General features: G+C 46.2%; 1 protein-coding gene and 1 long non-coding RNA gene across 3 annotated transcripts in view; one reads left to right on the forward strand and one right to left on the reverse strand.

The window, feature by feature from the left end:
- LOC311582358 overlaps nucleotides 1-19,448 on the forward strand; it is a 265,833-nt gene extending 246,385 nt beyond the window's left edge. Inside the window, exon 2 of the long non-coding RNA XR_014774099.1 lies at nucleotides 15,397-19,448. This is a non-coding gene — a long non-coding RNA (uncharacterized lncRNA). The remainder of the gene's footprint in view (nucleotides 1-15,396) is intronic.
- LRIG2 (leucine rich repeats and immunoglobulin like domains 2) overlaps nucleotides 16,683-27,758 on the reverse strand; it is a 58,664-nt gene continuing 47,588 nt past the window's right edge. Inside the window, exons 16-18 of one of the 2 annotated variants that reach the window (XM_084755371.1) lie at nucleotides 26,990-27,118; nucleotides 25,722-26,009; nucleotides 16,683-21,531 (exon numbers count right to left, since the gene is read on the reverse strand). In XM_084755371.1, the coding sequence (XP_084611497.1) occupies nucleotides 21,332-21,531; nucleotides 25,722-26,009; nucleotides 26,990-27,118 (617 nt within the window). In that variant the 3' untranslated portion in view covers nucleotides 16,683-21,331. Of the gene's footprint in view, nucleotides 21,532-25,721; nucleotides 26,010-26,989; nucleotides 27,140-27,758 lie in introns of both variants that reach the window. The other variant, XM_084755370.1, reaches the window with a different exon arrangement.

Consider the following 27,758-nt stretch of genomic DNA (forward strand, 5'->3'; position numbering starts at 1 on the left):
GTAGAGACAGGATGGTCCAGAGCCTGAACAGAGAGGTGGAGAGAGGGTGGGAAATGAGAAGGGTGGAGCTGGAAGAAGGAACTGCTGCTAACGTCCTACAGTATCCTCGGGCAGCTGTGGTTGACATGTAGCTAGTGGGAAGGATTCCGAGTGTCCCCACACCGAAAACTGAGACACGTCTGAGGTGATGCCTCCAGCTTCCTGCCTTGGCCCCACCCCCCACCCCCGCCCCCGCCTTGATGGTGGTTGTGCAAATGTAAACCAAAGAGACCCTCCCTCAGCCTCAAATTGCTTTTGGTCAGTGTTTTATGGCAGCGACACAGAAACTCACTAGGACAAGCTGTTTCTGGCTTTTTTGATTATCATGAACAAAATAAAAATACGACCTGAACACTGGTACCCTTGATTTTACTCGGGCCTAGGTTGTCATTGCTCTTGGGACTGTACCTCAGAGTAGGGATGCCAGTCGTCCTCATCCCACCATAACACACGTGCACAGACACCGAAAACTCACGGCCACGCTGTAGCTCATAAGTACATGTAACACATTGATTAAAAATTGAGCGAATAGGGGGCTGGAGAGATGGCTCAGAGGTTAAGCGCACTGGCTGTTCTTCCAAAGGTCCTGAGTTCAATTCCCAGCAACCACATGGTGGCTCACAATCATCTAGAATGAGATCTGGTGCCCTCTTCTGGTCTGCAGATGTACATGCAGGCAGAGCACTGTATATAAAATAAATAAATAAATAAATATTTTTTAAAAACTGAATAAATAAGTCAGAACCTCTCTGACCTACCTTCTTTGGTTATAAGTCCGAAGGTCCCAAAACCCCATCCCAGAAAATGGAGGGGGGGGCGGGGGAAGAAGAGGCTGCACAGAGAGGCCAGAAAGGATCAAGGCATACAGGCCCTATCAGGGGATCTCAGGTGTGACTGACCACCGTTAGATGCTGGGTCTTTTTTTTTTTTTTTTTTTGCCTTCATGTACCCCTCAACCTAGACCCAAACATAGGACCAGGCAGTAGCTTGTGGTGTATCCGGAGAGCCTGAAGCAAGAGATTCTGATCCAAGATCTTGGCCAAAGTGACCTTAAGTAAGCTGGTGTTTCTCTCTGGCCCTCAGTTTGCTCACTTGTGAAATAAAGTTATGATTAAAAGGATGCTAGATTTGACCCCGTCCTTCTAATCACCTCAAGATACTACAGAATGTGGGTCTCCCACTCAACGCCGGTTCTCTGGAAACAAAGGCTGACATGAGCATCTTGCCAAGCTCATCAGAGATTTGTGATGCTCAGGTGTTATGTGTGCATGAGGGATGGTGTGTGTGTGTGTGTGTGTGTGTGTGTGTATGTGCGTGCTTGATGCTGGCGACTGAACCCCACACTTCATGGATGCTAAGCTGCCACTCAACCTCTGAGTCCTGTTCAGTCTGGTCTGAAAGCCACTTACTAGAAATGCTCCGAGGCCTCCTTTAATATTCAGATTCCTAGGAAAATTAATGATGCTCTCATCTAGCAGAGAGCAGCTTTGAGTGGCCTGCCTTGCAGTCCAGGGAGAATGGTCACTTGTCTGTGAAGGGCCCACTGGTGGCCTGGGTTGCTCTTCCAAACGTAGCTGGCCCATCATGGGAAGAAGCCACTCTTACTGACTCATGAAACACTTCAGCTCAGCAATTTGCCTGCCCCTCTGCTGCTTTTATTCTAAAGGCTGTGGGAAAGCTGGTGCCCTTCCCTAGAGTTCCTGGTTTCAGGGGCCTGAACGCTCTTGAAGACAGTAACAAGCATTTCTATTTCCATTATTACTATCCTCAAGGATGCTGCTAGCATATCTCTTATATCTATCTATTTTGAATTTTTAAAAACGTTTCAAGTAGCTTAGGCTAGCCTTGAGCTCCCTTTGTAGCCAAGGATGACCCTGAACTTCTGATCCTCCTGCCTCTACCTTTCTGGTGCTGGGATTAGAAGCATGTGCTACCATGCCTGGGTTTAAGCATCACTAGGGAAAGGACCAGATTTCACAGATGCTAGGAAGCATTCTACCCACTGAACTACATCCCCAGCCCTGTAAATACACAACCATTCCTTATTACTCTTCCGACCGCCAGTCTCTCCTGCCTTCAGCCACTCTTTCCCAGAACCCACACTGATTTGCATGGGTCAGCCTTCACCTCATCTTCTCTGCCCATGGGGTGTCTACCTCCCAGTCATAACCAGACACGCCCTCGTCATTCCTGGCCTATCAGAACTCGGGCCTCAGCACATTCCTCTTCTACATCTGCTTCAGGCCAGTCATCCCTTTGAGCTGATATGAATAAAGGATATTGTATAGTATGAAAATGTAATCGTGATTTTTTTTCATACCGTTAATGGCTTCAAATAAATAATAAATGATCCACTTTGGGCTCAGTCAGCTGTGTTGAATTCTTTTCACAGGATTCCCTAGGTTGATCACTGTCTAGTTTTCATGGCAAAACATTTACGAAATGTCAGGGGTGCTAAGTGATGCAGAGAACTCAGGTGGGAACCCTGGCGTTCCATCTGCTTAAAAATAGTCTCTGTCTCTGTCTGTCTGTCTGTCTGTCTGTCTGTCTGTCTCTCTGTCTCTCTGTCTCTATCTCTCTCTGTCTCTCTCTGTATCTCTCTGTCTCTCTCCCTCTCCCTCTCCCTCTCCCTCTCCCTCCCTCCCTCCCCACTAGAGTCTGTCCAGGTCTTAAATTCCAGCTCAGAGTGAGCATCTCACTTTGTCGTCACCATCTGAGTGTGAACCATCCTCTGCCTCGCCAACTTCCTCTGCGTCTTACCTTCCTGTGCAGCTGCTTGATGCCCATTGTGAGCTAATTAAATGAGCATACTTGACCAATCAACCATCTTTATTTTCCCAACTTCCAAATACTCAGCTTCCTCTTCTCCATAGCGACCAACTGACGGGAGCAGGTACACACCCGCCATTCCTGGGGCAGCTCCCTATTCTGCACTGGGACAGACAGGGCTGTCAGAACACCTGCCCCTGAGCGCCAATGGCATGCGCACTCAGAATCCTTCTCCATAGTTTCCCAGGGAGGTTACAGCCGTGAGTCAGAGTGCGCAGGTGCCTGAGACATTCCTTCCTGCTTACCACCAGGGACCCGGCTGGTTAATGGCTAATGTGTGTGCTGGGCAAGCGCCCAGAGTTTCACCTTCATCCCCCTTACGGAACCCTAAGCTAGAGTACAATCCAGCTCCATTCTGTCAACTCTGAGCCTTTTGGGCTGGACAATCCAGGTGATGAGTGGGCCCCTTTAGATATTTTTTTTCTTTTTATCTTTTTGGTTTTGTTTTGTTTTGGTATTTTGGTTGTTTTTGAGACAGGGTTTCTCTGTGTAGGCCCTGGCTATCCTGAAACTCGCTCTGTAGACAAAGCTGTCCTTGAACTCACAGACCCTCCTGCCTCTGCCTCACAAATGCTGGGATTAAAGGTGTGCACCCCCACTGACCCGATTCTTCTAGAAGTCTTATTTGGCTTGAGAATTAGAATAAGACAGGTAGGTCAGAAAAGTTTCTATTAAGAACCACCTTGGAGCTGGGCGGTGGAGGCGCCTTTAATCCCAGCACTCCGGAGGCAGAGGCAGATGGATCTCTGTGAGTTCGAAGCCAGCCTGGTCTACAAAGCAAGTCCAGAACTGCCAAGGCTACACAGAGAAACCCTGTCTTGGAAAATGAAAAACCAAACAAACAAAACTACCCTGGAGGGCTGAAAATGTGGCTCAGTTGGTAGAGAGCTTGTCCAGCGTGCACAAAAGCCTGGGTTCGATCCCCAGCACCACATAAACCAAGTGTGGTGGCACACAGCTGAAATCTCAGTACTGGGAGGCGAAGGTGGAAAGACCAGGTCAAGGTCATCTTCAGCTACCTAGCAAGTTTTCCACCAGCCTGAGCTATATAAGACTCTCCTCTCTCTCTCTCTCTCTCTCTCTCTCTCTCTCTCTCTCTCTCTCTCTCTTTCTCAAGACTATTCTCAGCTCTCCTTTTCTCCAACTCAGGCCTACACATAGGCTCAGTGACCTGGCTGGTCTTGAGCCATGATGAAAGGTACCTAAGAGGCTAGGCTAGGAAACAAGTGACAACCCCCCCGCAGAACATGACTCCTAGGCCGGCAGCAACTGGAGACACCTTCAGTGTCCCAGAGCCTGAGCGACGGAACCTTATGCAATGGGACTCGATGCCTCTGGCGGGCAGTAAGCAGCCACGGCTTCCTCCCTCCTTCCGCCCCACCCCCCACCCCAACTCTGTCTCAAACTGATCACATTCCGCTGCTGACTTCCACGCTTAGTCAGAAGACTTAAGGGGTAGCCCTGCATTCCACAGCATCATGTCCAGATACACTAACTAGTGTTCTCATCGGAATGTTCCCTTCCTTCCTGTCTGTGTGAGTCTGGAGTGAACCACCGCCACACACTATGTGGTGAGCTCAAGTGTGGAGAAGGGAGCCTCCCCACCCCCCACTGGGGCCCACAGAGAGGCGGAAGATGAAGGTGTCAGTGCCTCTGTCAGAAAAACAACACAAAACCCAGTGTGTCTCAAGTGGGTTCCTCTCCTCCTTAGACTACAAGAAAGTTACAACTGATCCTGATCAGCCAGCAGCTGATCAGAGGAAATCTTACACAATGTTGATGAGGCCCCACCCCACCCCAGGGTGAACTGAACCAGCTCTCAAGGCCAGGATAACTACAGAGAGGCAGAGAGAGAGAGAGAGAGAGAGAGAGAGAGAGAGAGAGAGAGAGAGAGAGAGAGAGAGAGAGAGGGAGGGAGGGGGGGAAGGGAGGAGGGAGGGGGAGAGAGGGGGGGAGAATATTAGCTCCTGAAATTTTAGCTAATACTCATTATTATCGCTCAAAAAAAAAAAAAAAAAAAAGATAGGAAGCGGCCATAAAAAGGCTAAATGACTCATGGAAGGCCAGCCAGCAAGTAAAAGGCAGAACTGGGACTAGAACTCAGTTAGTCTGCCTCAAGTCCCAAACTGCCTGAAACATGCGAATTCAAACAAAAACCAAGGAAAGAGCTGGTCTACGACCCGATGGAGCAGGATAGGAAACAGCTACAGGGGCACTTCCTCCTCCAGGGCATTCTCAGTGAGGACAGAAGGCTTTCCGTAAGTGGAGTCAGAGTGCCCACCCACCCCATGCTTTAAACAAGGCCTCGTAAATTTCATCGGTATTGTCACATGTCCCCTAACCTGACAGTGTCTGCCCGGCACTGAGACAGATCTTCACGGGTCCCTTAAAGTTCTTGAACGCCGTACTTCCTGCCTGCAAAACCATGCGCTGTAACCAACCAGCGCCTCGCGCAGCCTTGTCCTAGTGTCTGAGGCCCTGCCCTCTAGAACACAATCCACCAACCCACGGCTCCTCCATCCAGCTCTTCCTCTGTAAATATTTCTTTCTGCTGTAAATAGTTTCGAGCACTCCTTGGTGCCAAGCTCTGAAACCACCAAGTTGAGTTCAATATTTGCCCAAGTTGCTCAGTATTTGCTAACGGTGACAGGCGTGGAGAGGGACCCTTCTCACGACACTCAGAGCGCAGGGAATGAGAGATGGCCCAACCGGTCCCTCTACCCTGGGAGTGGGAGCTGCAAATGAGATCACACCAGGAAATCGATATGTAAATAGCAGAAGGTGAGAATGGGGTGTGGAGAGAGGGGGAGGGGAGGAGAGGGAGGGAAAAGGAGGGGAAATGAGGGGGGAAGGGATAGGCCAAGAGGATGGACTGTAGCCTTGGATCAGCCTGCAGTCTAAAGACGTCTGAGGAATCGGTCTTTGGGCTTGGAGCCCGGAGCCTCAGAGGACAAAGCTGGGACCGCTGGTCTCAGTCTCCCAGCAGGCCAAGCTGCTCTGGCCTTCGGCACCGTCCGGGACAGATTTAGAGTCCTAATCTGAGCCATGACAAAGGCCAGGCCTCTCCTCTATTGTGCAACCCGAGAAGCCGGATTTCCCGTGAATCCCCTTACGTAAAGGCAATCCCTAAGCATGGTAGCCTGGGTAGCGCCCTCCTCCGCTACATTCCCTGTGCTAAAGCGCCACCTGGAGGCCAGTTCCCGCCCAAACCGGCGTGTAGTAGGCCTTTTTCAAATTGGCCTCCACACAGAGAAACAAAAAGGCAGTAAAATGGCACCTTTTGAAAGAACCTCAACAGTTTCTTCAACCTGCCCTTCTGTTATTTGCTGATGAGATATTCAAGGGTTGAATGACGCAGCTCCTTAACGGGACAGGATTTCTCCATGGCGTAGGACCACAGTGATCTTGTCACTACCCCTCCTGAGTTCTAATATCTAGATCTGAAGAGCGCACACACACACATGCAGAGAAAACTGCAGTTTGCCTTGAATCTCAGACTCCAACCTCTTCGTCCACCTACTGCAAAACTCAGGCTGGACTACCCTGGGAAGAGAGTTTGGCAATAAACGGGCATCTTCTCAGGAGAGCCTGGGATTCTGTAGTTTTCTGAATCAGCTGCCCGGCACTGGGCATGAGCGCGCGCGCGCACACACAGTTGGCAAAATACAACGACACATACGTACAAAGAAGCCTTGTGAAACCTGTGTTTTCATTATAAAGCAACTTGGCTTTCTATTACTTAGCTTATTGGATTCTCAAGCACAATTAGAGAGCAAGACCCCCGAAACAGGCAAGCTCTGACTGTCAGAGCAGCAGTGTGCAGGGCCCTGGGTGCCCACAAAGATGACCACATCTTCGCGTGCAGCAGCTGCTGTCACTCTTCAGAGCAATAATTCCAACGGGAGCTCCCTGGAAGGTTTTGGGGAAAGATACAACTGTTTCCCAGGAACAACATGAAGCCCACTGGTTGGCTAAAAAACACAAAGAAAGTGGTATTTTCATTTCTCCATGCAAAAATCTAGGCTACATATGGTAGCACATGACTGTAAACCCAGCTGAAGCAGGGAAATTGTGGGTGCAAGGCCAGCCTGGGCTACATAATGAGTCTGGGGCCAGCCTGGACTGCCTAGTGAGATCCTGTTAAATAAATAAACAAGGATGTGATTGTATTTGCTTCTCTAGTAGAAGTGAGGTTATTGGTGCCCACAGTGACCTTGTAGAATGAGGATTACCATGACTGTCCTCCAGAGAAGAAAACAGAAGTTAAAAGAAATTTAGTAATTTGTCTGTAACGCAAGTAGCCACGATGTGAACTCCAGCATTCTTGTTCTGGAACATTTGTGATCTCCCAGGATGTCTCCTCTCTTGGCGTGAACCTAGCACGCTAAGTACTAAAGATAATATTCTGAGAAACAATTCAGTTTGTCACAGAGCACTGTGGGAGTTTGTATGCAATCATGGGGACTGAACTATATGGGGGGATGTCTGGGCCAAACAAGATCTTCATTCAGGAATAAAGCCCACTCACTGATGGCCTCACCACATTACATTTTATACAAGGATCAAAACGTCTCGATCCTTTGTTTCCCACACCTTCGTTTAAAGCAGCTGAGCTCTCTGTCCTCTTTAAAATTTGATACGTGCATTTATAATTATTGTTCCTTAATAGAGCCTTTCCAGGGAGTTAAGAACTATTGGAAAAGTCAGGCATGGTGGTGCACGCCTTTAATCCCAGCACTTGGGAGGCAGAGGCAGGCGGATCTTTATGAGTTTGAGGCCAGCTTGGTCTACATGGTGAGTCCAGGACAGCCAAGGCTACATAGAGAAACCCTGTGTCGAAAAACAAAACAAAACAAACAAACAACCAAAAAAACCAAAAAAACAAAACAAAACTATTGGAAAACAGCTGGGGGTGGGGAGTGGGGAAGACAGGACAGAAATCCATTGGAGACCATGTTGGGAATGGCGCAGTGTGCTTGGGAAGATCTTCAGGAGTCCAGAGCTAAAAGGGCTCCCAAGGGCATCTCAAGACCCATACATGCATCCTGGGCATCAAGGGTGCCATCCAGACTCCATAGTCACCAGCTGACCAAGTACATGGGTGTGTGCAAAGCCAGTCAGAATCTCAGTCCCACTGACTCCTAGGTCAGTGTGCGTTGTAGAACCTGAGCCATGGAGACGCCATCTTGTCACTAGACTCCATCTTAGTTCACCCCAGTTACTGAAAAAAAAAAAAATCACAAACTTCCAGGAAAAGAACTACCCTAGGCCTGATCAGGGACAGTGGGAAAGTACCCAGTGTCCCCAGATGTTATTGATAGATTGCTCAAGCTTTTACAACCAGGCTTGACTGATCCCATTGCACCACCCTATTCTGGCTAAAATTCCCGTTCCTTGCTGTAATCACAATAAAAATTAAAAAAAAAAACCATGCTAGAGCCAGGTGTGGTGGCGCACCCTTTTAATCCCAGCACTCCGGAGGCAGAAGCAGCCAGATCTATGTGAGTTCGAGGCCAGCCTGGTCTACAAAGTGAGTCCAGGACAGCCAAGGCTACACAGAGAAACCCTGTCTCAAAAAACAAAAGAAAACAAAACAAAAACAACAACAACCTACCTAATGACAGTTCAATTCTCTCACTATTGATCTACTGCATCGCTGTATCAGTAAAGGTTTGAGAGGCCTCAAGCCCAGGCAATAAAGACTCTGCTTTTGCATACGACTTCGGACTCCTGGTGGTCTTTGGGGTTTGTGCGATCTGGGCATAACACGGTTTTTGTTTCTTCAGTTTCTTGTTTCAAGCCAAATCCAGCCAGCAACCCAAATATCCATGGATAGCCCTAGAAAACCAACCTTCCCCATTGTCCACTCAGAGCCAGTCCAGACAAGGGAGGAAGGAGGAGGAGGAGGGGCTCCATTTTAAAAGCCCTTGAGGTACGGATGGCTGTGATGAATGCTGTGCTTATTGGTTAATCATGTCAGCTGATGTAGTCCACTCTAGTGAAAGTCAGGCATGCGTATTTGCATTCTGCAAATCAGTAGAGTGAGGTACACAAACCTAAGAGACTGGTTTAAGCTTCTGTGACTGGTAGGTACGACCAGAGCCTGCTGGTTAAGTCATTTGGTAAATGCAGGGCCCAGCTGACCAGGAGGGACCTCCGCATACTCGCCAGCTGTCTCTGTAGCAATCGGGCAGTGTTGTGGGTGTTGAAATAATGATTAAGCCACACAACGTATCTGGTATAAGGAAGTTTGTTTGGGGGAAGGTAAAGAGGGAGGAGTTAAGAGGCCAGTGGTTGGACATGTAGACAGGCAGAAAGACAGCCAGGAACAGAGCCATGAGGGCAGAGAAATACAGAGAGAGAGATCTCAGGGACAGAGAGAGCAGAAAGGTTGACAAAAAGAGAGACAGGGGCTGGAGAGGCAGGCAGAGTCCTTTTATCCAGGATACATCTGGTGCATACCTGGCAGTGTAGCAAGTAATAACATAAGAGGTTACTAGAAGGCTGGGCGTGGTGGCACAAGCCTTTAATCCCAGCACTCGGGAGGCAGAGACAGGCAGATCTTCATGAGTTTAAGGCCAGCCTGGTCTACAGAACAAGTCCAGGACAGACAAGGCTACACAGAGAGACCCTGTCTCGGGGGTGGGGGGGTGGGGGGGAGGTTACTAGGACCCACAGGCAGGCTAGGAACCAACATGGGTACTCCCACCATGGACGGCAAATTGGAGTCTTTGGAATCTAACTTTTTGTACTTTTGCCCAAATGCACTTACTGAGAACCAGGGAAAGGGTAGAGAGACACATTGGGGTTTGTAGAAAAAGAAAACAAGCCTTTGCTCTTTACCAGCGCTTTCACAAAACCATACCTTGCCTTTAGGAGCTTAAAAAACTATGCCGCTTTTAAATTCTTCCACCACTCTTATTAGTCATTTCACCAGCAAGTCTTCATCATGTACAACTCGGACACAAGAGGGATGGTAGGGGATGGTGCTGTTTACCGTGTATTCACATGCTGATTTCTGTGCCCAGAGATCTGGTTGCAGTGCAGATGTGGGCACTGTCATTACTACTGAAGAATCTACTGTCTCCATGTTGTATAAAAATTGTTCCTCATCTCTGATTGGTTAATAGAGAGCTAAACAGCCGAGAGCTGGGCCGGAGAGTTAAGGCAGGACCTGCAATCCCAGGAGGAGGGTCCTGGGTAGAGAGAGGAGGAAAAGAAGGTAGCCATGAGGAGGGAGGCATGAGGACAAACGTGGAACAGGAGCAGCCAGGGCAAGACTAGATGGCAGCTAATGGGGCAGGTGCTGGGAAACAGTCCAGACCAGCATAGTTGAGTTAGAATACATGAGTACCTGCCCAACTATAGTGCTTTAAAGCTTATTAACAAATGTAATAGGTCCCTGTGTCATTATTTTTACAAGGACTTTAGAGAAAGTCACCAACTGGTCATTTTTCTTTCTGGAGCAGGAAAAGCTATGAGCAGAGGCAGCTGAGAGGCCTCCCTAGGTTAAGGCTGGCCAAAGATAGAAACCTGGAAATAGTCACAGCTGAAGGTGCAGGGTCTTTCACAAACTTCTCCTGACCTCTTTGGGTACTGATGTCTGTTGTGTTGGGGGGATGTCAGGAAACAGTGTACACTTGGCAGGTAGGACAGGTGGCACAGTGATCGAGAGGCGTGAGGGAAGGCTGGTGCTGGTGGCGCAGGCCCGTGAGGCAGCATACCTGCCAACATGGCTCACGCTTTCCCCAGCCCTGCGATTTAGTACGAATTTGTGTTTCTCCCAAAGTCAAAAGTTCTCAATGTCACATGCTTCAATTTTCACCTCAAAAGTCCCATTTTAGTAAGAGCAGCTGTGTAGTCCCCGAGCCAGCTCCCCAGGTGGCACGTATAAAGAACAAGGCTACCCAGGCGTTAGCAACTCACTGCTGGAAGAGAAAGAATTTCTTCTCTGTCCTCGCCGTTTCTGGGATGGGACACATACTCCTATGCTCATCTCTGCAGCTTGCTCCAAAGGATAAATAATTCAAGCTGCTGTCCCCACTGCCAACGCCAGCCACGTGCCCATTGTTTTTAAGACAAGGATTCACACTGGCTCTGATGGAGCATTTAGAAGAGATGAATTTAAACTACTCAGATCTTGGAGCTGGAGTGAAGGTTTGGTAGGTAAGATGTACTCTGCTCTCGCAGGACCTGAGTTCAGTTCCCAATACCCGTATCACCACCTGTATCAGGTGGCTCATAACTGCCTGTCACTCCAGCTCCAGGGGGGGATCTGATATCTCTAACCTCTGATCTCACACGTGCATATTCTGGCACACATATACTCATAACTAAAAATAATAAAATTACCCAACCTTGCCTATGTGCCCCAAGAGCTGCCCCACTGCCATTCTGTGTATTGGATTCTATTGTAACTGGTTTCTCCCTAGAAAAGAATAAAATAGGAGCTTAAAAGTACTCACTAAGCTGGGCATGGTGGAGCACACCTATAATCTCAGAACTCAGGGAGGCAGATCTGAGTTCCAGGCCAGCCTGGTCTACATTAGCAAGTTCCAGGCCAACCAGTGCTACATGGTGAGACCTTGTCTCAAAAAGTAAAATAATAAACAAACAAACACTTACTCTTGAATGCTTCAAGTCCCCCTTCCCTGTTCCTAGACACTCATGTACGTGGTAGAGTCAGTTTCCTGCTTTCTAGCTTCGGTTTCCTATATTCTGTAATTTCGGTTTCCTATATTCTGTAATGCCTGGGGTGTCCGTCTGCTTGATTTCCAATTTTTCCTCACGACATCTAAAAATCTTGAGCCTCCACAAAGCACTTCAACTTATAATGGACTGGAGAGGGGTGGGGAGACGGCTCGGCAGGCAAAAGCGCTTGCTAACCAAGTCAATTTAACTCCCCAGAACTCACCAAAACCAACGCAGCACCTCTCTCATACCAGCGCTGCTACAGGGAAGTGGGAAACAGAGACAGGAGAGTTCCCAGGAGCTCAGGCTGGGAAGCAGGAAAACAAAACATCCCATCTCAAGCAAGGTGGAAGTTGAGGACTGGCACCCAAGGCTGTCGTCCTGCCTGCCACATATGCACAGTATCACATACAGCCACACCCATTTTCTAAACACACACACACACACATACACACACAGAGGTGTGTGTATGTGTGTGTGGAGAGAGAGAGAGAGAGAGAGACCAAAATCCTGACACAGCTGGTCACAGTGGTACACACCTTTAATCTCAGTACTCTGGAGGCAGAGGCAGGTAGATTCCTGTGAATTTGATGCCAGCTTGGTCTACGTAGTGAGTTCCAGGACAGCAAGAGCTACATAACAGAGAGACCCTGTTTTAAAGCAAAACTGAACAGAGTGGTCATGTGCCTACTCAAGAGGTGTAGTAAGACAATCACAAATCCAAATCTACGCTACATAGTAAGTTTGAAGCTAGCCTGGGCTACATAAGATCCCCATCCCCCCTAAAAAAAAATCAAACACAACAAACAGAACAAAAGCAGAAAGAAAAACAAAACCAACCTCTGACTGGGTCAGAGTCTTTGGGTAGAAAGGAGCTTTGGAACTAGTGACTTTAGGCAAATCCCATAATTTGGGCTGAACTCCCTAAATGCAAGAGGGATTTGGCAGCCAGGCTGGGCTGATGGAAGACTGTCTGCCAGGGCTGCTGTAATGTTCTACAACCTGGGTAAAGAGTCTATTTAGAGTAGGCTGGAGAGATGGCTCAGAGGCTAAGAGCAGGTAGTGCTCCTCCAGAGGCCCAAGTTCAGTTCCCAGCACCCATGTCAGATGGCCTCTGCTCCAAGAAGCTCAACACCCTATTCTGATCTGTGTGGGTCCCAGTGTGCATAAAAAAGCAATCTTTATTTTAAAGAGAACTTGTCTTCTTAAACTTACAGAATTGAGGAGTAGGATGATCTGGTTTCTTCTCAGGGCTCTGGCTTGCCCAGAACCTTCTCAGCTAGCTCACACACAGTCTTCTGACCTCCTGTGTCTGACTTGTCTTCTTTCTTAGGACTCCAGTCAGATTAGGTCCTGCTCGTTAGAGACATCACTTTACCTTAACTGTATTTTCCAAGGGCTACCTTGAAATAGAACTATAATCTGAGGTTCTGAGGAATATGACATCAACATATTTATTTGTTGGGGACACAATTGAATCAATAAAGACTCCAAGACAAAACAAGGGCTTTCTAAAGGCTCCTGTTTTCCTTTTAGTAACTTGCGCCCTGAGGCCCTGACTGCAACTCCGGGCTCTACAGCTTCCTCATCATGTGATTTTAGACAAGTGCTTTGACCTGACCCGTCATCTCTACTGTTGTCCCCGCTTCTGAGGCAGGGCCTGTGGAGCCCAGGCTGGCTTCCCCGACAACAGAACTGTGGCATGTGCTGGGATCGCAGGTGTGAGACAAGAGCTCCATCATCTGGGAAACAGAACACCTCCCTCTAATGGGTGGTGTATGGTCAAGTGCTAAGTGTGGGCAGTGCCTGACAGTACCTGGAAGGAGTGAGCACAATGTATCTGCTACTGATTTTAAAACTTCCACCAGTAATTGGAGTAATTACTCATGTTTGCCTTGACAAATAAGACTGCATTCTGTGAACTACATGGATGGTGAAAAAAAAATCTGAATTTTTTTTTTTTTTTTTTTTTTTTTTAAGATTTGTTCATTTGGGCTGGGGAAATGGCTCAGCAGTTAGGAACACTTGGTGATCTTCCATAGAATGCTAGTTCAAAACCCAGTACCCATGTCAAGCAGCTCACAACTGTTGTGGAAGTTTTGGGTTATATGTAAGCATGTTTTTGTTTGAATCCAAGGTGTGGGATATAGGGGATGCTCCAGTTTGTCCATAGCTGATAACTGCCTCATGGAGGGCACATGATCTTGTCAGCTGGGAACTACCCTGTGCAGGGGTGTGGTCTTTTCAAATGGGAATAAATGCCAGACCCAGAGGGGGGGCTCTGAGAAAGAAGATGCTGTGCTCTCCTCTGCTGCTCCTGGTTGCTGTTGATGCAGAAGTTGGACATATCCTGAAAACGAGGACTCACACCAAGGAACCTGACAACCCTGGTCAGCAGGAAGTAGCTAAAAAAAAAAACTACGCCTCTTCTCCCCACTAACCTTTCTCCTGTACCTGGTATTGGTGTGTTGGAAATGATTGCGATGGAGTAGGGAGAAAGATTTTTTTAAAATACATTTTAAAAAAAGATTTATTTATTATTTATATAGTATTCTGCCTGCATGTGAGCCAGCAGGCCAGAAGAGGGCCCCAGATCTCATTGTAGATGGTTGAGAGCCACCATGTGCTTGCTAGGAATTGAATTCAGGACCTTCAAAAGAATAGCCAGTGTTCTTAACCTCTGAGCCATCTCTCCAGCCCATAAAAAATACATTTTAAAAGTACGCTAGCACACAACTGTCCATAATTTAGCTTTGGGGGATCCAGTGCCCTCTTCTGGTCTCTGCTGACACTGGAGAGTACCTGTGTGCACTAGCACATAGACTTTTTTATATGCACCACACCCACACAGGTACCTACAGACACCAGATCCCCTACAACTAGAGTTACAAGCTGCCTCAAACTGCCTACTGTGGGTACTGGGAACTGAACCCAGGTCTTCTACAAGAACACCAAGTGCTCTTAACCACTTAGTCATCTCTCCAGCTCCAAATCTGAGCTGTCAAGAAACACTGGCTAAACAATGCAACAGAAGTGACAAACTCAACAGTCTCCTTTCAGCCACTACAAGCCATGTGACACCCATACTGGCAGTGCATCTCCTTTACAGACTGACCCATGTGTTTTCTTTTCCTTTAAGCCATCTTGTAATAATATTTCCCTGGTAACAAACCACAGGCTTCCCATCCCGGAGTGTTGGCTAGAAACACAGCAGGCCTGGAGAGGCAATCTGCACTCACCAATGAGGAACTAGCACAGAGGGAGGCGGCTGAGACAGCTGAGCAGGAGAGGCCTTTCAGTCACTGCTTCTGGACAGAAGTGTGGTCTTCAAGTTCCAACTATTCTGTATCAGAAGGTTAAAGGGAACCCTGAGAAATAAATACAGCCAACCCCCTAGTGACCCCGATGCCAGTGACAGTCACAGAGGGAGCAATCCAGAAGGCCACTGTTCCAGGTCACACACTGTACTTGCCCATGAAAATCAACACAGAAATTGAGCAAGAGTTGAAATTGTTCATAGATTGACAAGAATATGTATCTCTTGAATATATAATAAAAACCTCACACAGCTGGACGAGGTGGCGCACGCCTTTAATCCCAGCACTCAGGGAGGCAGAGGTAAAAGATTGCTGTAGTTCGAGGCCAGCCTGGTCTATAAAGCAGGTCCTGGACAGCCAAAGCTACACAGAGAAATCCTGTCTCAAAACCAAGGCCCTCCCCTCCAAAAAACAAAACAAAAACAAAAAAACAAACCAACACTGCACACTTCTGCCATTTGTGTGTGTGTGTGTGTGTGTGCAGAGACTATTAGATGATCTGGGATGCCACTTCTCGGAGTGGTCTTTTTTTTTTTTTTTTTTTTTTTTTTTTTTTTTTTAAAACAGGGTCTCTCACTAACCTAGAGCTCACCAAACAGACTAGGCAGGCTGGGGTCTGCTTGCCTCTACCTACAAAGAGCTAGGACTGTAGCATGCCACCACACAGGGCTTTTACATAGGCTCTGAGACTAAAATTAGCCTCAAACTCATAACCAAGGATGACCTTGAACTTCTGGTCCTCTTGCCTCTAATTCTCAAGTACTGAGATTTTAAGACATGTACCAACATACCCACCCTGTCCTTTATCTTTTTATTTCATTTTTTCTCAATATTCACTCGTGTTTTATAAAAGTATTGATCCACAGTAAGTAAGCATCTGTATGGACAGTTCAGTACTAGGTTATAAACTTCATACCTTTCAGTATGACAGCTATTTTTATAAAGACATTGCTAGAAGGTCCTAGCATATTCCACTCAAACAAATGACAATAGGAGAGAAAGAGAAACAAAAAAGGAATAAAACCATGGTGTTAGGTGTGTTTTTGCATTCTATCTTACCAGAGAACAGTTGTTTTTCTATCAGAATTTAGTAAAAAAAATCATGACCCTTGTAGGCCACACTTTCACAGTGGGAGTGCCCAGCGGCTTCACCTAGCCTGTAGCCGAGTCACAGTTCTCAGAACTGAGTGTGCTAGCAAAGCCCTGTATAAGTCAGAACCTAGCTGCAATTGCCTTGCCTTCTCAGTTTCTTGCCCCTGGGTATCTATATGGCTTTACTGAGGCAGTTCCCTTAACTGCATAATGCAGACAAGAGCTGTCTGCCTCATCTATACCCCCAGACTGTTGGGAGGTTCAGGTGAGTGCTTCCCAAAGTGTAGCAGATGTACACAATGAGATCAGTGTGACAAGCTCAGTCTTCACGGAGCTGACAACCCAAAGAGACCAAGCCTGAGGTGGTGGAACAAAAAACATTCAGAGGACTGACATTCCTCAGACACCATGTTATCCAAAGATTTTACCATACTAGAAAATACTGGCCTCAAATTTCCCCTTTGCAAAGAACACTTTGCTGACTCTTGAGCCCATCTGTTTCCCAGCACCACAGTGGACCCCAAGAGGGACAAGCAGGAGAGCACAGTGCCTGCTCACACAGCCAAGTTCCAAGGCGCTGCCTGCACCAAAGCTGCAGAGCTAGAGAAAAGCAAGCTACTCAGTTTAACTTAACTACTTGAAAACTCCCCTCAAAAGGGCCCAAACAGTGCATACTACTCATTCCTATACTTTAGGCAAGAGAAGACCAGAGAATCATGTTTTAGCTTTATTGACATTACAATAGACAGGACAAACACATGCTCTATAAAATATACATTCTTATTTGAGAAAATATAATGGATACAGGAAACAGCCACACTGAACATGTATTTCTCTTTGGAGACGCCTTACACTAGGGCTGCTCAGCCTGACATCCTTTACTGGGGAATAGAACAGAGGGCAGCAGGGAGCAGAAGTTACTCAGTGGGTGAAGAGGCCATCTCCAAAGCCCGGACATACTTCAAGGGCACTTGGCCACCTGAAGATCAGCTTCTCTTTGAAAACAGTTACAGTTGCTACAAGATCACTTCCCATACAACAAGGGGCAGAGGCAAGTCAGGCCTCTCCGACTGTGGAGAAGCAATGTGCAACCTAGAGGAGTGGATTCAAATCCTACCTTAGAACATGCTGACCTCATGAGAGCTTGCCTGGGCTGGATTCCCAGGACACATCAACTTCTCCTTCCCTCCCACCTTCTCACAAACTTTTAGGTGCTTGAGTTTTCAGATGTTCCAAGTGCAGTTCCTAATACATCCTTAACTCAGAAACTTGGTACTTCTATCAATGAACCAGATAAATGTCCAAAAAAGAATAAAAGAAAAGGTAAATGTAGGCTAATTGCTGTATATTTAGATCATGTTCCAAGCAAAGTGTTTAAAGTAGAAAGGGGGTAGGGGGCTAGTGGGAGCACACCTCCAAGCTGCACTGGGAAAGAGACCACCTAACAGGAAACAACAAAACAAAACAACCCAGCTTAACTATTTCTGGTCCTGTTGTTTTAAAACCACCATTATTTTACATCAAATAATTTGGGAGGCAGAGGCAGATGCAGATGGATCACTGTGACTTTGATGCCAGCCAGGTCTACAAATCGAGTCCGGGACAGCCAGAGCTACACAGAGAAACTCTGTCTCCAAACACCAAAATCCAAAACCCAGAAGCATTTAGCTGAGGCTGCAGCGCAGTGGTAGAGCACTGGCCTTGTATGTGGGAGGCTATCGGTTCAATCCCTAGCACTGGAGGAAACAGGCACACTGACCTGTTTGTTACTCCTTACCCCTGTAGCATGTCAGTGAACATCCAATCATGAGAAAAGGCCATCTTCACACACTTGGATAAAACATTATAAAGCTGAACACTGTAATACCAACTGTACTCCAGTTGGCTCCATAGGCAAGAATAAAAGTTAATGACATCAGACGTATCTATAGTCTCCACACTTGGAAGGGTGAGGCAGTAGATTGAGAGTTCAAGGCCAGTGGGTGCTAAAAATTAAAGATAAAAATCAGAGTAAAGACATAATATTGACTTAAATTTTTTGTCAAATGACACTTGTGTCAGAAGTATAGGGTCTTTTTCAGAAAATAATGCCATAATTTCATGTTTTTAGCTATGAACACAGATCAAATTCCTTTGTTAACCAAAGTCCCAAATGATTTATTTTTTTTTTTTTTACAAATTCTGGGGCTGGAGAGATAGCTCAGAGGTTAGGAGTACTGTCTGCTCTCCCAGAGGTCCTGAGTTCAGTTCCCAGCAACCACATGGAGTCTCACAACCATCTGTAATGTGATCTGATGCCCTCTTCTGGAATTCACGTCTGCATATACATAAAATTCTGAAGTGAACTAAACAGAACACAAAGGTCAAAGGACAAACTCTCAAGCTAATGGTATCATGGCATTGCCCACACTCCACTCCATCACTCTCTGCAGCACAGCTAGCAGTTAATGTCTGCACATACCTCCCCCAAAAGATAGACTAGTTCCATTATCAGAGAAGTGTGATTATTAGACGAAGGTGTATACTCTGCACCTCCCTGTAGATGAGTGACAAGATGTAAGTGAAAACATCTAACACTCCCCACCCGCCCCACACACACAGGATGGCTGACAGTGCTGAAACTGCTTGATGCAGATTAATGAGCCTTTACAACCCCTCACTGGACAACATAAACCAAGAGTGAAAGTTGCCTCACCAAAAACTGCCTTCACAAAGCTTCTGAGGTGTGGCCTTAGGGACAGCTAGTCACTGGAGTTCGATTAAGAGTACTTCATATTCCAGACAACAGCCTGCATGCAGATGAAGGTAGGACTAACAGAAAGCCATCAGCTGAGTGTAAATCCTGGACTGGTAAGGCTTGGAGTTCAAGGAAAAGGCTACTTCTTCAAGGTAGACTTGTAGAATCAGCCCAGGAGGGGCCCAAACAAAACAAGAGAGCTTACGTACCCCCACTGAAATGAAGTAGGGGCTGGCGGGGGACTATCTACTCTCAAGAATTCAGTCTGCCTTGCTTTGCAGCGTCCCTGACTGACTTAGTCCTAGGTGGACCTGTCCAGTCTGGAGGAAGTGCTGAGCACACACTAATCCTATCACTAGGAGGGTACCATTTGGTCAAACATGTGCAACAAAGTTCTCTAAGCTTGTTATTTTAAGACCAGAAGCAGGCTCAACTGTAAATGCGTTCCTAATCAGTTATATAAGCAAGCCAGGGATGTGGAAGGGCAGCTCCCAGGAGACCAGACTGGCAGCCCAGCAGAAGGGCCACTGCTGGAGCTTGGAGGTGATATCCCAGATAAAGTATTTCTGGAGGATTGGGTCAGAGCCTGCCTTCTACCCTTGACAAATAACAGCTGTGAGAGCACAACCCTGACCACAGAAGTGGCACACCTCCACCCTGAGCCTCCTGCAAGGAGCAGCTCAGAGAACAAAAGGCAACTCTTCAATTCAGATGTGAGTCTTCATTTACTGACACTGTTTAGAGGAAACATTTTTTTCCTCCCCTGAGCAGTTCTTAGACTAATAGTCCCGTATTGGTAAAAATAAATACAGCTCAAGTTCGAGCAAGCAGCATCACTCTTGATCTAGCTAACAGTTCACAAAGGCAGCTCTTACTGAAGTGGCACAATCCTCTTTGGTTCCTGGAGGGAGCTGGAGGACGTCTTAGAGCAGCTAGCAAACAGCCTCTTATCGTCAATAAGAGACACACAGCGAACAAGAGCAGCGCCAAGGGAACGGCTCTTAATTCCTATCTGACCAATAAAAAAACTGCAACAGTCTAAACGGAAGAAATCATATAGTCTGAAGGTTCAGAGTACAAATGAAGAAAACATGATAGTTTAAATAGAAAAAGAAAGTTAAAAGCTAACAGTGCTGCTGTCTGAGGAAGAAAAATTTAGGATTAAAACAAGCATGGAAAAAAGTCAGAAATTCATCTTGACTTTCTGAAAAAAGCTAAGAAATTGAGCGAGTTTGGAGCTCTAGAAATAAACAGTTACTTATAAATAGACACCTTTAAAAGTTGAGAGTCATCTAGTAGGAAGCTGCCATTACACTCAGAGGACAGACTGAAAGCACATGACATTCATTAGTGTTAGCATTCTTTGTTTACATAAAGCTTTTTGTCTTAAATAATAACTGTATAAAGTAAGAGCCACTCTAAATCTACAGAGCTCAGGAATGTCCATGTGATCTACTCCCAAGAATGCACTCCTTTCTTAATATGCTACATTCGTGAAGGAGATTAAAACAAAGTAGACGTAAAAAGGAACAATCTTTGGTTTCCTTGTCATCAAAGTACTTTGCTGGAAGACGACAGTCCCAAAATAAGTCATCTTGTATGCTCACAGGGCTGTGGCAAGGCTGCTGGGCTCTGGAAGAGCAACACATTTATGCTAGAATGAGATTGTCACCTGGACTTGTAACGAGAAGGCAAGTGTTGGATGCATGGCTCTTCAGGCATGAAGCAAGCAGTTAAATACGCCTAGACTGAGTCTGGGAGCACACAGTCACCAAGTACCCTGCCTCTCTACATACACCTCATAACAGTCTTAGAACTTTACACAGAGACTGTAGACCCCACTAAACTAAGTTATGCAAAGTCTGTGATCTTGAGAAGCTGCTGCCCATACAGTAACTAGACAGACATTATATATAATTTGGGCATATCAAAAATATTTACACTGTAGCCAACACACAAGGTCAATGAGTAGAAAAATTATTTATAAATGCACATATATTTACAATGACCTCCCCAGTTATAGGGACAGCAACACACACACACACACACACACACACACACACACACACACACACACAAATACAAAAGCTTTTGATCTGGTACCAGTTAATGAAACTTGGATTCTAGCTGAAGGCCTTGAATATCAAAGCCTCAGCTGCTATTCTCCACGCCACACCACAGGAGAATCTCAGTTCTAAGTGCTCAGAAGCTGTCTCTGCTCCTCTCTTGGAAGGCAAAGTAAAATGTCAAAGCAGTGATGCTTTCTCAGGACCACTCTGAGGACTGGGACAGCCCAGCAGGCTAATAAGCAACGACGCTCTTCTTGACAGGTAGTACACACCTGGGCACATCCCCGTGGGGCCGTCAAAAAGGACACCTGCCCATATTGTCTTCTGCCAGGGCTCTGTACTTTCAATGCGGTGCACATTTCCATGGTGCACTTCTGTCAGCCACTGCCTCTCTTTGCCGGGTGTAAGCCCAAACAAGCCTCAGGGCTACTTTGGTGTGGTCAGATGCAGTCTGAAGCAAAGAGTGCTGCAATTGCTGACTTTGGGGGTTCTTCTCAATTCTGAGGTAGTAAATTAACTAACTTGAGTCTCCACTCGGACCTCCTCCTGGACGAGCTTCATGTGCCCTCACCACCATCTTGAATGTTCCGAGTCCTACTAAAATCAAAAGCGTGATCATGTAACCTGTGGCAAGACACAGGTGGAGAGCAGTTTGGATCCCTCTCTGCCAGCTGTGGTGACTCAAGGACAGGCTGCTTGGGAAAAGGAAGTAGGCCCAGTTCTCTGTTCGTGTTCCACAGAGGCCGCTGAAATATTTCTGAGAATGAGACAAGAAATATCATCAGTGACAGCTGAAACTTCAAAATTTCCGAAAACCTGATATGCCCCCCCCCCCTCCCCAAAGTGTATAGGTGTTTTGCCTGAATGTATGTCTGTGTATCACATGTGTGTCTGCTGCCTGAAGAGGTCAGAAAAAGGCATTGGATCTCCTGGAACTGGAGTTACAGATGGTTGTGAGCTGCCACGCAGGTGCTGGGAATCAAACTCACATATGCAACAAATGCCCGTTTTACCCCTCAGTCATCTCTCCAGCCCAGCCCCTTGGTATCCTTTTAACCCAATCCTCAAAGAAACACAGGCACCCAGCATCCTTGATAGGACACCAAGGTCACAATGCCAACATTAAGAGCAACAAAATAAAAACTCGAACCACAAACTACCAAACCTTTATATTCAACAGACCTAACAAGCTGATTTCTGAAATCTTGCTGTTCTTTTTCACCTGTTTTTTACTAGCTTTTCTGCAAAGAACTGTGTTGGCTAGTTTTATGACAACGTGGCACAGGCTGAAGTTATCAGAGGAGATCTCAATTAAGAAAATGGCTTCACAAGACTGAGCTAGCCCTGCCGCTCACCAGCTGTAGCACTTGGAAAAGTGCACCTCATCTGGACAGTACAGCAGAGCTGACCCTAGTGGTGGGGGAGAAGAGGCTCAGGTGAGCCAGACCCAAAGCTGAGAGCATGAGAGCTGGCCCTGCCACTCATCTTCTGCCATGAGGTAGTATGTGTGTGTAATGCCCAACACCCTCTCACCTCCTATGGCAGTTGAGAGAGCTGGCCCCAGGGTGACAAGAGTGGGAGAGCTGGCCCTGCCTATGGCTGGCTACAGCACTCAATTCATGCTCCGCCCCCCCTCCCCACCCCCTGCAGCACCTAACCTGAGCAGCAGCATAGCAGAGCTGGCCCTGGTGGAAGGGATATGGGTGAGCCAGCCCTGAGGGCGTGAGCAGGAGAGAGTTAGCTCAGAAAGCATGAGAGTGGAAAAGCTAGCCCAGCCTCTTCACTGACTGGAGCACCTGGGAGATCGGCCCTGCACCTTACCTGGGCAACACAGTGGAGCTGGCCCTGATGGTGAAAGCATAGGGGAGCTAACCTCCGAGGGTGCAGCTTGCCTGCTGCAGCACTTGGAGAGAGGGGGCCCTATGCCGTAACTGGGCAGTACAGGGGAGCTGGCTCTGGAGGTGTGGACAGGAATGAGCTGGCCCCAAGGACATGAGAGCAGAAGTGCTGACCCTGCCTCCTGCCAATGGCAGCATTGGGTGGCCTAGCTGGAACAGTGCTGGAGAGCGCGGCCTGGTGGTGCAGGTACAGGACAGCTGGCGGGCTGACCAGCTCAGCTACCACCCAGGCCCAGATCCAGGGCCTTTAAGTTGGCCTACCCCAAAATCTACACATCTATAAACTGCTAGAGCATGTGAAAGGACTGGTCCTGCAGATCCAAAGCTGCAGGATCTCCATGACACGGGGCAATAACGGGGAGGAGACACAGTGAGGATCCAATATTGATGACGTCACAGAAGCTAGAGATCTGACTCACTGCAACGAACATTTCTAAGTGAAGATGTGTGGACAGAGGGATAGATTGTGGAACTATGACAAACCACAGCGTCCATGATGAGACGTTTTCTATGCTTTGAGGTCTTCTGTTTTGTTTGTTGTGTACACATTCTTTTTTTAATTTTTTAAATATAGGAGCACTCTGTCTGCATGTATATGTATATGCCAGAAGAGGTCATGAGCCACCATGTGGTTGCTGGGAATTGAACTCAGGACCTAAGGAAGAGCAGCCAGTGTTCTTAAGCGCTGAGCCACCCCACCAGCCCGCCGTGTGTGTGTGTGTGTGTGTGTGTGTGTGTGTGTGTGTGTGTGTGTTATTTTGCAGGAGAGGTTGCAAGGGCAAAAGATGGACACAAGGGGGCAGGGAAATGAGTGGAACTGGGATACATGATGTGAAACTCACAAAGAACCAATAAAAAGTTTAAAAATAAAAGATTGAAAAAAAAGATTAGGCTATAAGCAAGCCTGTGAGGCATTTCTTAATTAGTAATTGATGGGGAGAGGGCCCATTTGGTTGGTGGGTCCTGGGTGCTATAAGAAAGCAGGCTGAGGGCTGGAGGCAGCACCCCTTCTGCATAGCTGCTCCTCCAGGTCACTGCTGTTGATGATGAACTACTATATGGAAGTGTAAGCAGAGAAAAACTGTCTTCCCCAACTTGTTTTGGTCCTGGTGTTTCACTACAGTAACAGAAACCCTAACTAAGATCAAAGCAGAGTACAAAATTCTAGACACATGGAAAAGGAATAAAAAAAGACATTGTAGTGACCGTTTCATGACATACAGATAATAATCACTGGTTTAATATAGCTGCTACTTCTTTAAATATATTTAAAATTATTTTTATTTTATGTGGTTTGCCAGTGTGTCTGTGTACCACATGTGCCTGGCATCAGTAGAAGTCAGAAGAGGGCATTAAATCTCCCCAGGAACTATAAGTTATAGATGGCTGTGAGCCACCATATTGATGCTGGGAACTGAACCTGGGTTCAGGTATAGTTAAAGAACTGAAAAGATGATAAACACATGGGGTTGGGGCAGAGCATACTTTGGGAAAAGCTAGTCTAACATTCTGGAAACAAACTCACAAATAAAAGCAAAATTCACCTAGAATATAAGCTAGGTCATGATTTCTCAAGATTTTTGTTTGTTTGTTTGTTTGTTTAGTTGGTTTTGAGACAGGGTTTCTCTGTGTAGCCTTGGCTGTCCTGGACTTGCTTTGTAGACCAGGCTAGCCTTGAACTCACAATAATCCATCTGCCTCTGCCTGGCTGATTTCTCAAGATTTAATATGCATGTTGTGGTTGAGGATATGGTTTGATAGTAGAGGGCTTGTTGTAAAAGCAAGAGGAGCTGAGTTCAAATTGCCAGCACTCATAAAAAGCCAAGCAAGGTCATGTATGACTGTAGCTCCAGCACTGAGGAGCAGTGACAAGATCATCCCAGGTGCTTGCTAGCCAGTCAGTCTTCCTTAACAGCAATCTTCAGGCTTACAAAGTGACTCTGTCTCAACAAACAGGGTGAAAAGCAATAGAGAATGACTCTATACATTCTCCTTTGCTCTCCCCATGCATGTGTCTGACGGCTCATGAATGTGCCTGCAAGCACATACATGCATACACACATCACACATAAAACAAACCCAAAATTAATACAAGCCAAGTGAAGTGGATCATGCCCATAACCCCAGCATTTGCCTGGTATCTCAGCAGTTGGAAGGCTGAGGTAGGAGGGTTGCTAGTGAATTTGAGTATGACACTGTCATTAAAAAAAAAAAAAGTATACAAATAATCTTTGGACCCTATTAAAATTTGGATTTAGATTCACTAGGTCTAGAGTGAGAATAAAACTGCACACCTAACAAGTTCTTAAGGTAATGCTAATAAACCCCAGCACACACTGAGTAAAATTAATTAGAGTACTCTAGGCAAAGAATGGACAATGCACCCTAGCACTGTCATTTGCTCATCTCTTTACTTAAACCAGACTCAAAATGAAGACATGGAACAGGTTAAAAGATGTATTGTACTTTTGTTCTTTCATGATACTAAATGTAAAGCTAAGAGACTTTCAGTGACAGTGCTCTTTTCTAACCTATACCTCTTGAAAAATCTTTAGAACTGGTCTCTCACAGAGCACATCTTCAGTCTCGTGTCAGATCATTTATTGCTGTCAGAACCATCCCTGGAAGCAACTCTATACTTTATCTTCCTCTGTAACCTGTAACGTTTGCCCTGTGCCCTGTTCACTCCCCCAGGTTCCTCCTCTGAGAGGAAAGGACAGCTGATGAGCAGCTTGAGACTAGTTCCCATCATGGTCCAGAAAGAGCAGTGTTTTATGTCCTGGGGGTGGGGTTGGGGTATGAAGCTGAGATTGTTTGCCTGACAGAAGAACAACCAAACAAAATATTTTTAGGTTTCTCATGCTCTATTTTTAGCACTTCAAATCCCCATTACTTAAAGGAAGATGGGAGAAAATCTAAGACCTCTAGTTGCCATAGTACACTGGTTTGTTTATTGCCTGTTAAATGAGTGTGGTACCCATACAACAGAAGGGCAGATCACATGCAAGTGAAATCAAAAGCTCAAAACAGAACAAAAGCATTACATTACCACTGCTCATCTGTGAGAAGGGAAGGTTCTCGTTCATCCTCTCGTGGTTGGTGGGAAAGGCAGACAGGTCTCTCTCTGCTGATGGTATCAAACTCTCCAGATTAGCAGCATCTTGGGGAGGATGCGACAAAAATGTCTCTTTGGGCATCTGGACCATGAGGCTTGAGAGTGTCTGATCTAAAACATCCTCCTCAGCAATAAAGGTGTATGGACAGTATTCTCTGGTCCTCGAGTAGATGTTGGCATTGTCATAACAATCTGAACAGATCACTCGGGTAGCAGTGCCACCTAGTAACAACAGGGAAAGAATCCAAATGCTTTTCTGTTAAGGAATAGTTTCAGAATAATCAACTTTCTTCAGCAGCTGTAACATTTACTGCACACTTACTTTATATACCAGGTGAAACTCCAAGGTCTTTATGCAAATTAGCTCATTTATTCCTCATTTACACCCCCATGAAGTAGATGCACGTCTCCTTTCCACGTCACAGATAGTTGTGATGGGAGGAAAAGCTGAAACTTAACCCTAAGCACTCGGCTTCAGAACTCGTGCTCTTCAATTCTAATGTTAAATCTCTGTCTAGCCTGGAAAGACTAAACTCCAACCAAGGGACCCATGACAGGCCTGAACCTCTGTCTGAGATACATGTGCGGCTTCAGCAAACTAAAGCAAATAAGGCATTACCATGACATGAGAGCCCAAGTTACTTTTCTAAGTCAAGGAGTTAAGTCGCAGTAGCTGCTCAAACTATCCCTAGTCAAATCCATCCTCCTGTGTCTCACTTTCTACAGAAGTGAGGTTGTGAGGAGAGATGGGCAAAGGAGGTCCTATTCCCTTTATTAGAGGACATTTTATAGCCCTCTGAAGTTCTCCTTATAGGTTGAGAGTCATTTTGCCCTTTAAATGTTACTTAGTATCTACCTGTCAGCAGGAGGGCCAAATGCTTCTGGGTGTTATCTCTATGATGCTCCTCTCTAAAAGGTGAGAAACACTGAGTTTCCAGAACATCATTTTCTTGTCATGATAGAGATCCAGGAATCTCAGCTATGTCCTTCAATCCCTGTTTAAGGCTGATGTGTTTCTTTCTGTAAGATAGCCTTCTTCTCTGGTTAAGACTACACTCAATTTTCATTCTATTTTGCAAAGTTAAATGTTCTAAGTGATTTATCTTAAGATATTGACTTAGGCTAATGAGGAAACTATATATACCGAACAATAAACCCAATAAAGCAAGCAGAAATTGTAACTATGAACATTAAGTGCGTACCGTCGGTGCCTTTGTGTATGTATCCATTGGCAGGAGGCATAAGTTGCTGATGACTGCCTGCCTCAGAGTTGCTGTAGCCTTCCTGAGGTTCAGACAGTGTTCCTTGGGAAGACAAATAGCTGGGAATGTCTGCAGGCAAATTAAGCTCCTCTGTAAAGAGACATCTGTAACTCTCAAACTCAGGCAGTTGAAGTCAACATCAGAAGGCAATTTATAATGTGTTCCCTTTGACACTGGCCTAGAAAACGGCGGACTTGAGACCCCAATAGCTCTTCATAATTCCCTTCCCATATTTTTTTTTAAACTAAAGTTCTTCTCAGAGTTTCATTTTAGAAGAATTACTTGACATACGTGCAGCAAAGTGGTAAAGTACTTGCCTAACATGTACAGGCTGTGGGTTCAGTGCCCAGAATCACTGACAAAGGGCTGGGGGTAAGGGGGCTACCAAAAGAGAAAAAAACCTAAAGGTGAAAATCTTATCTACAGCTACACTTTCACAATCCCTCTACCTGGATCCCTTCTCTTACAGATCTCTGGGTGAATGGAGTAAAGACCAACTCACTAACAAGAGTTTGACTCTTCCTTACAACAAAACTATGGCAGAAATGAACCATAGGCTCTAAAGAAATAAGGTGCAAAACAAAACAGAACAGAACCCAGCTAGGCATGGCTCACCACACCTGTAATCCAACACACAGGAGTTGGAGGCAGAGGATCACTGCAAACTCAGGGCCAGTTTGTAAGTTCCAGGGCTACACACTGAGATCCT

The sequence above is a fragment of the Acomys minous genome, assembly GCF_964271855.1.
Source record: "Acomys minous genome assembly, chromosome: 14".
In the NCBI taxonomy this organism is placed as follows: domain Eukaryota; kingdom Metazoa; phylum Chordata; class Mammalia; order Rodentia; family Muridae; genus Acomys; species Acomys minous.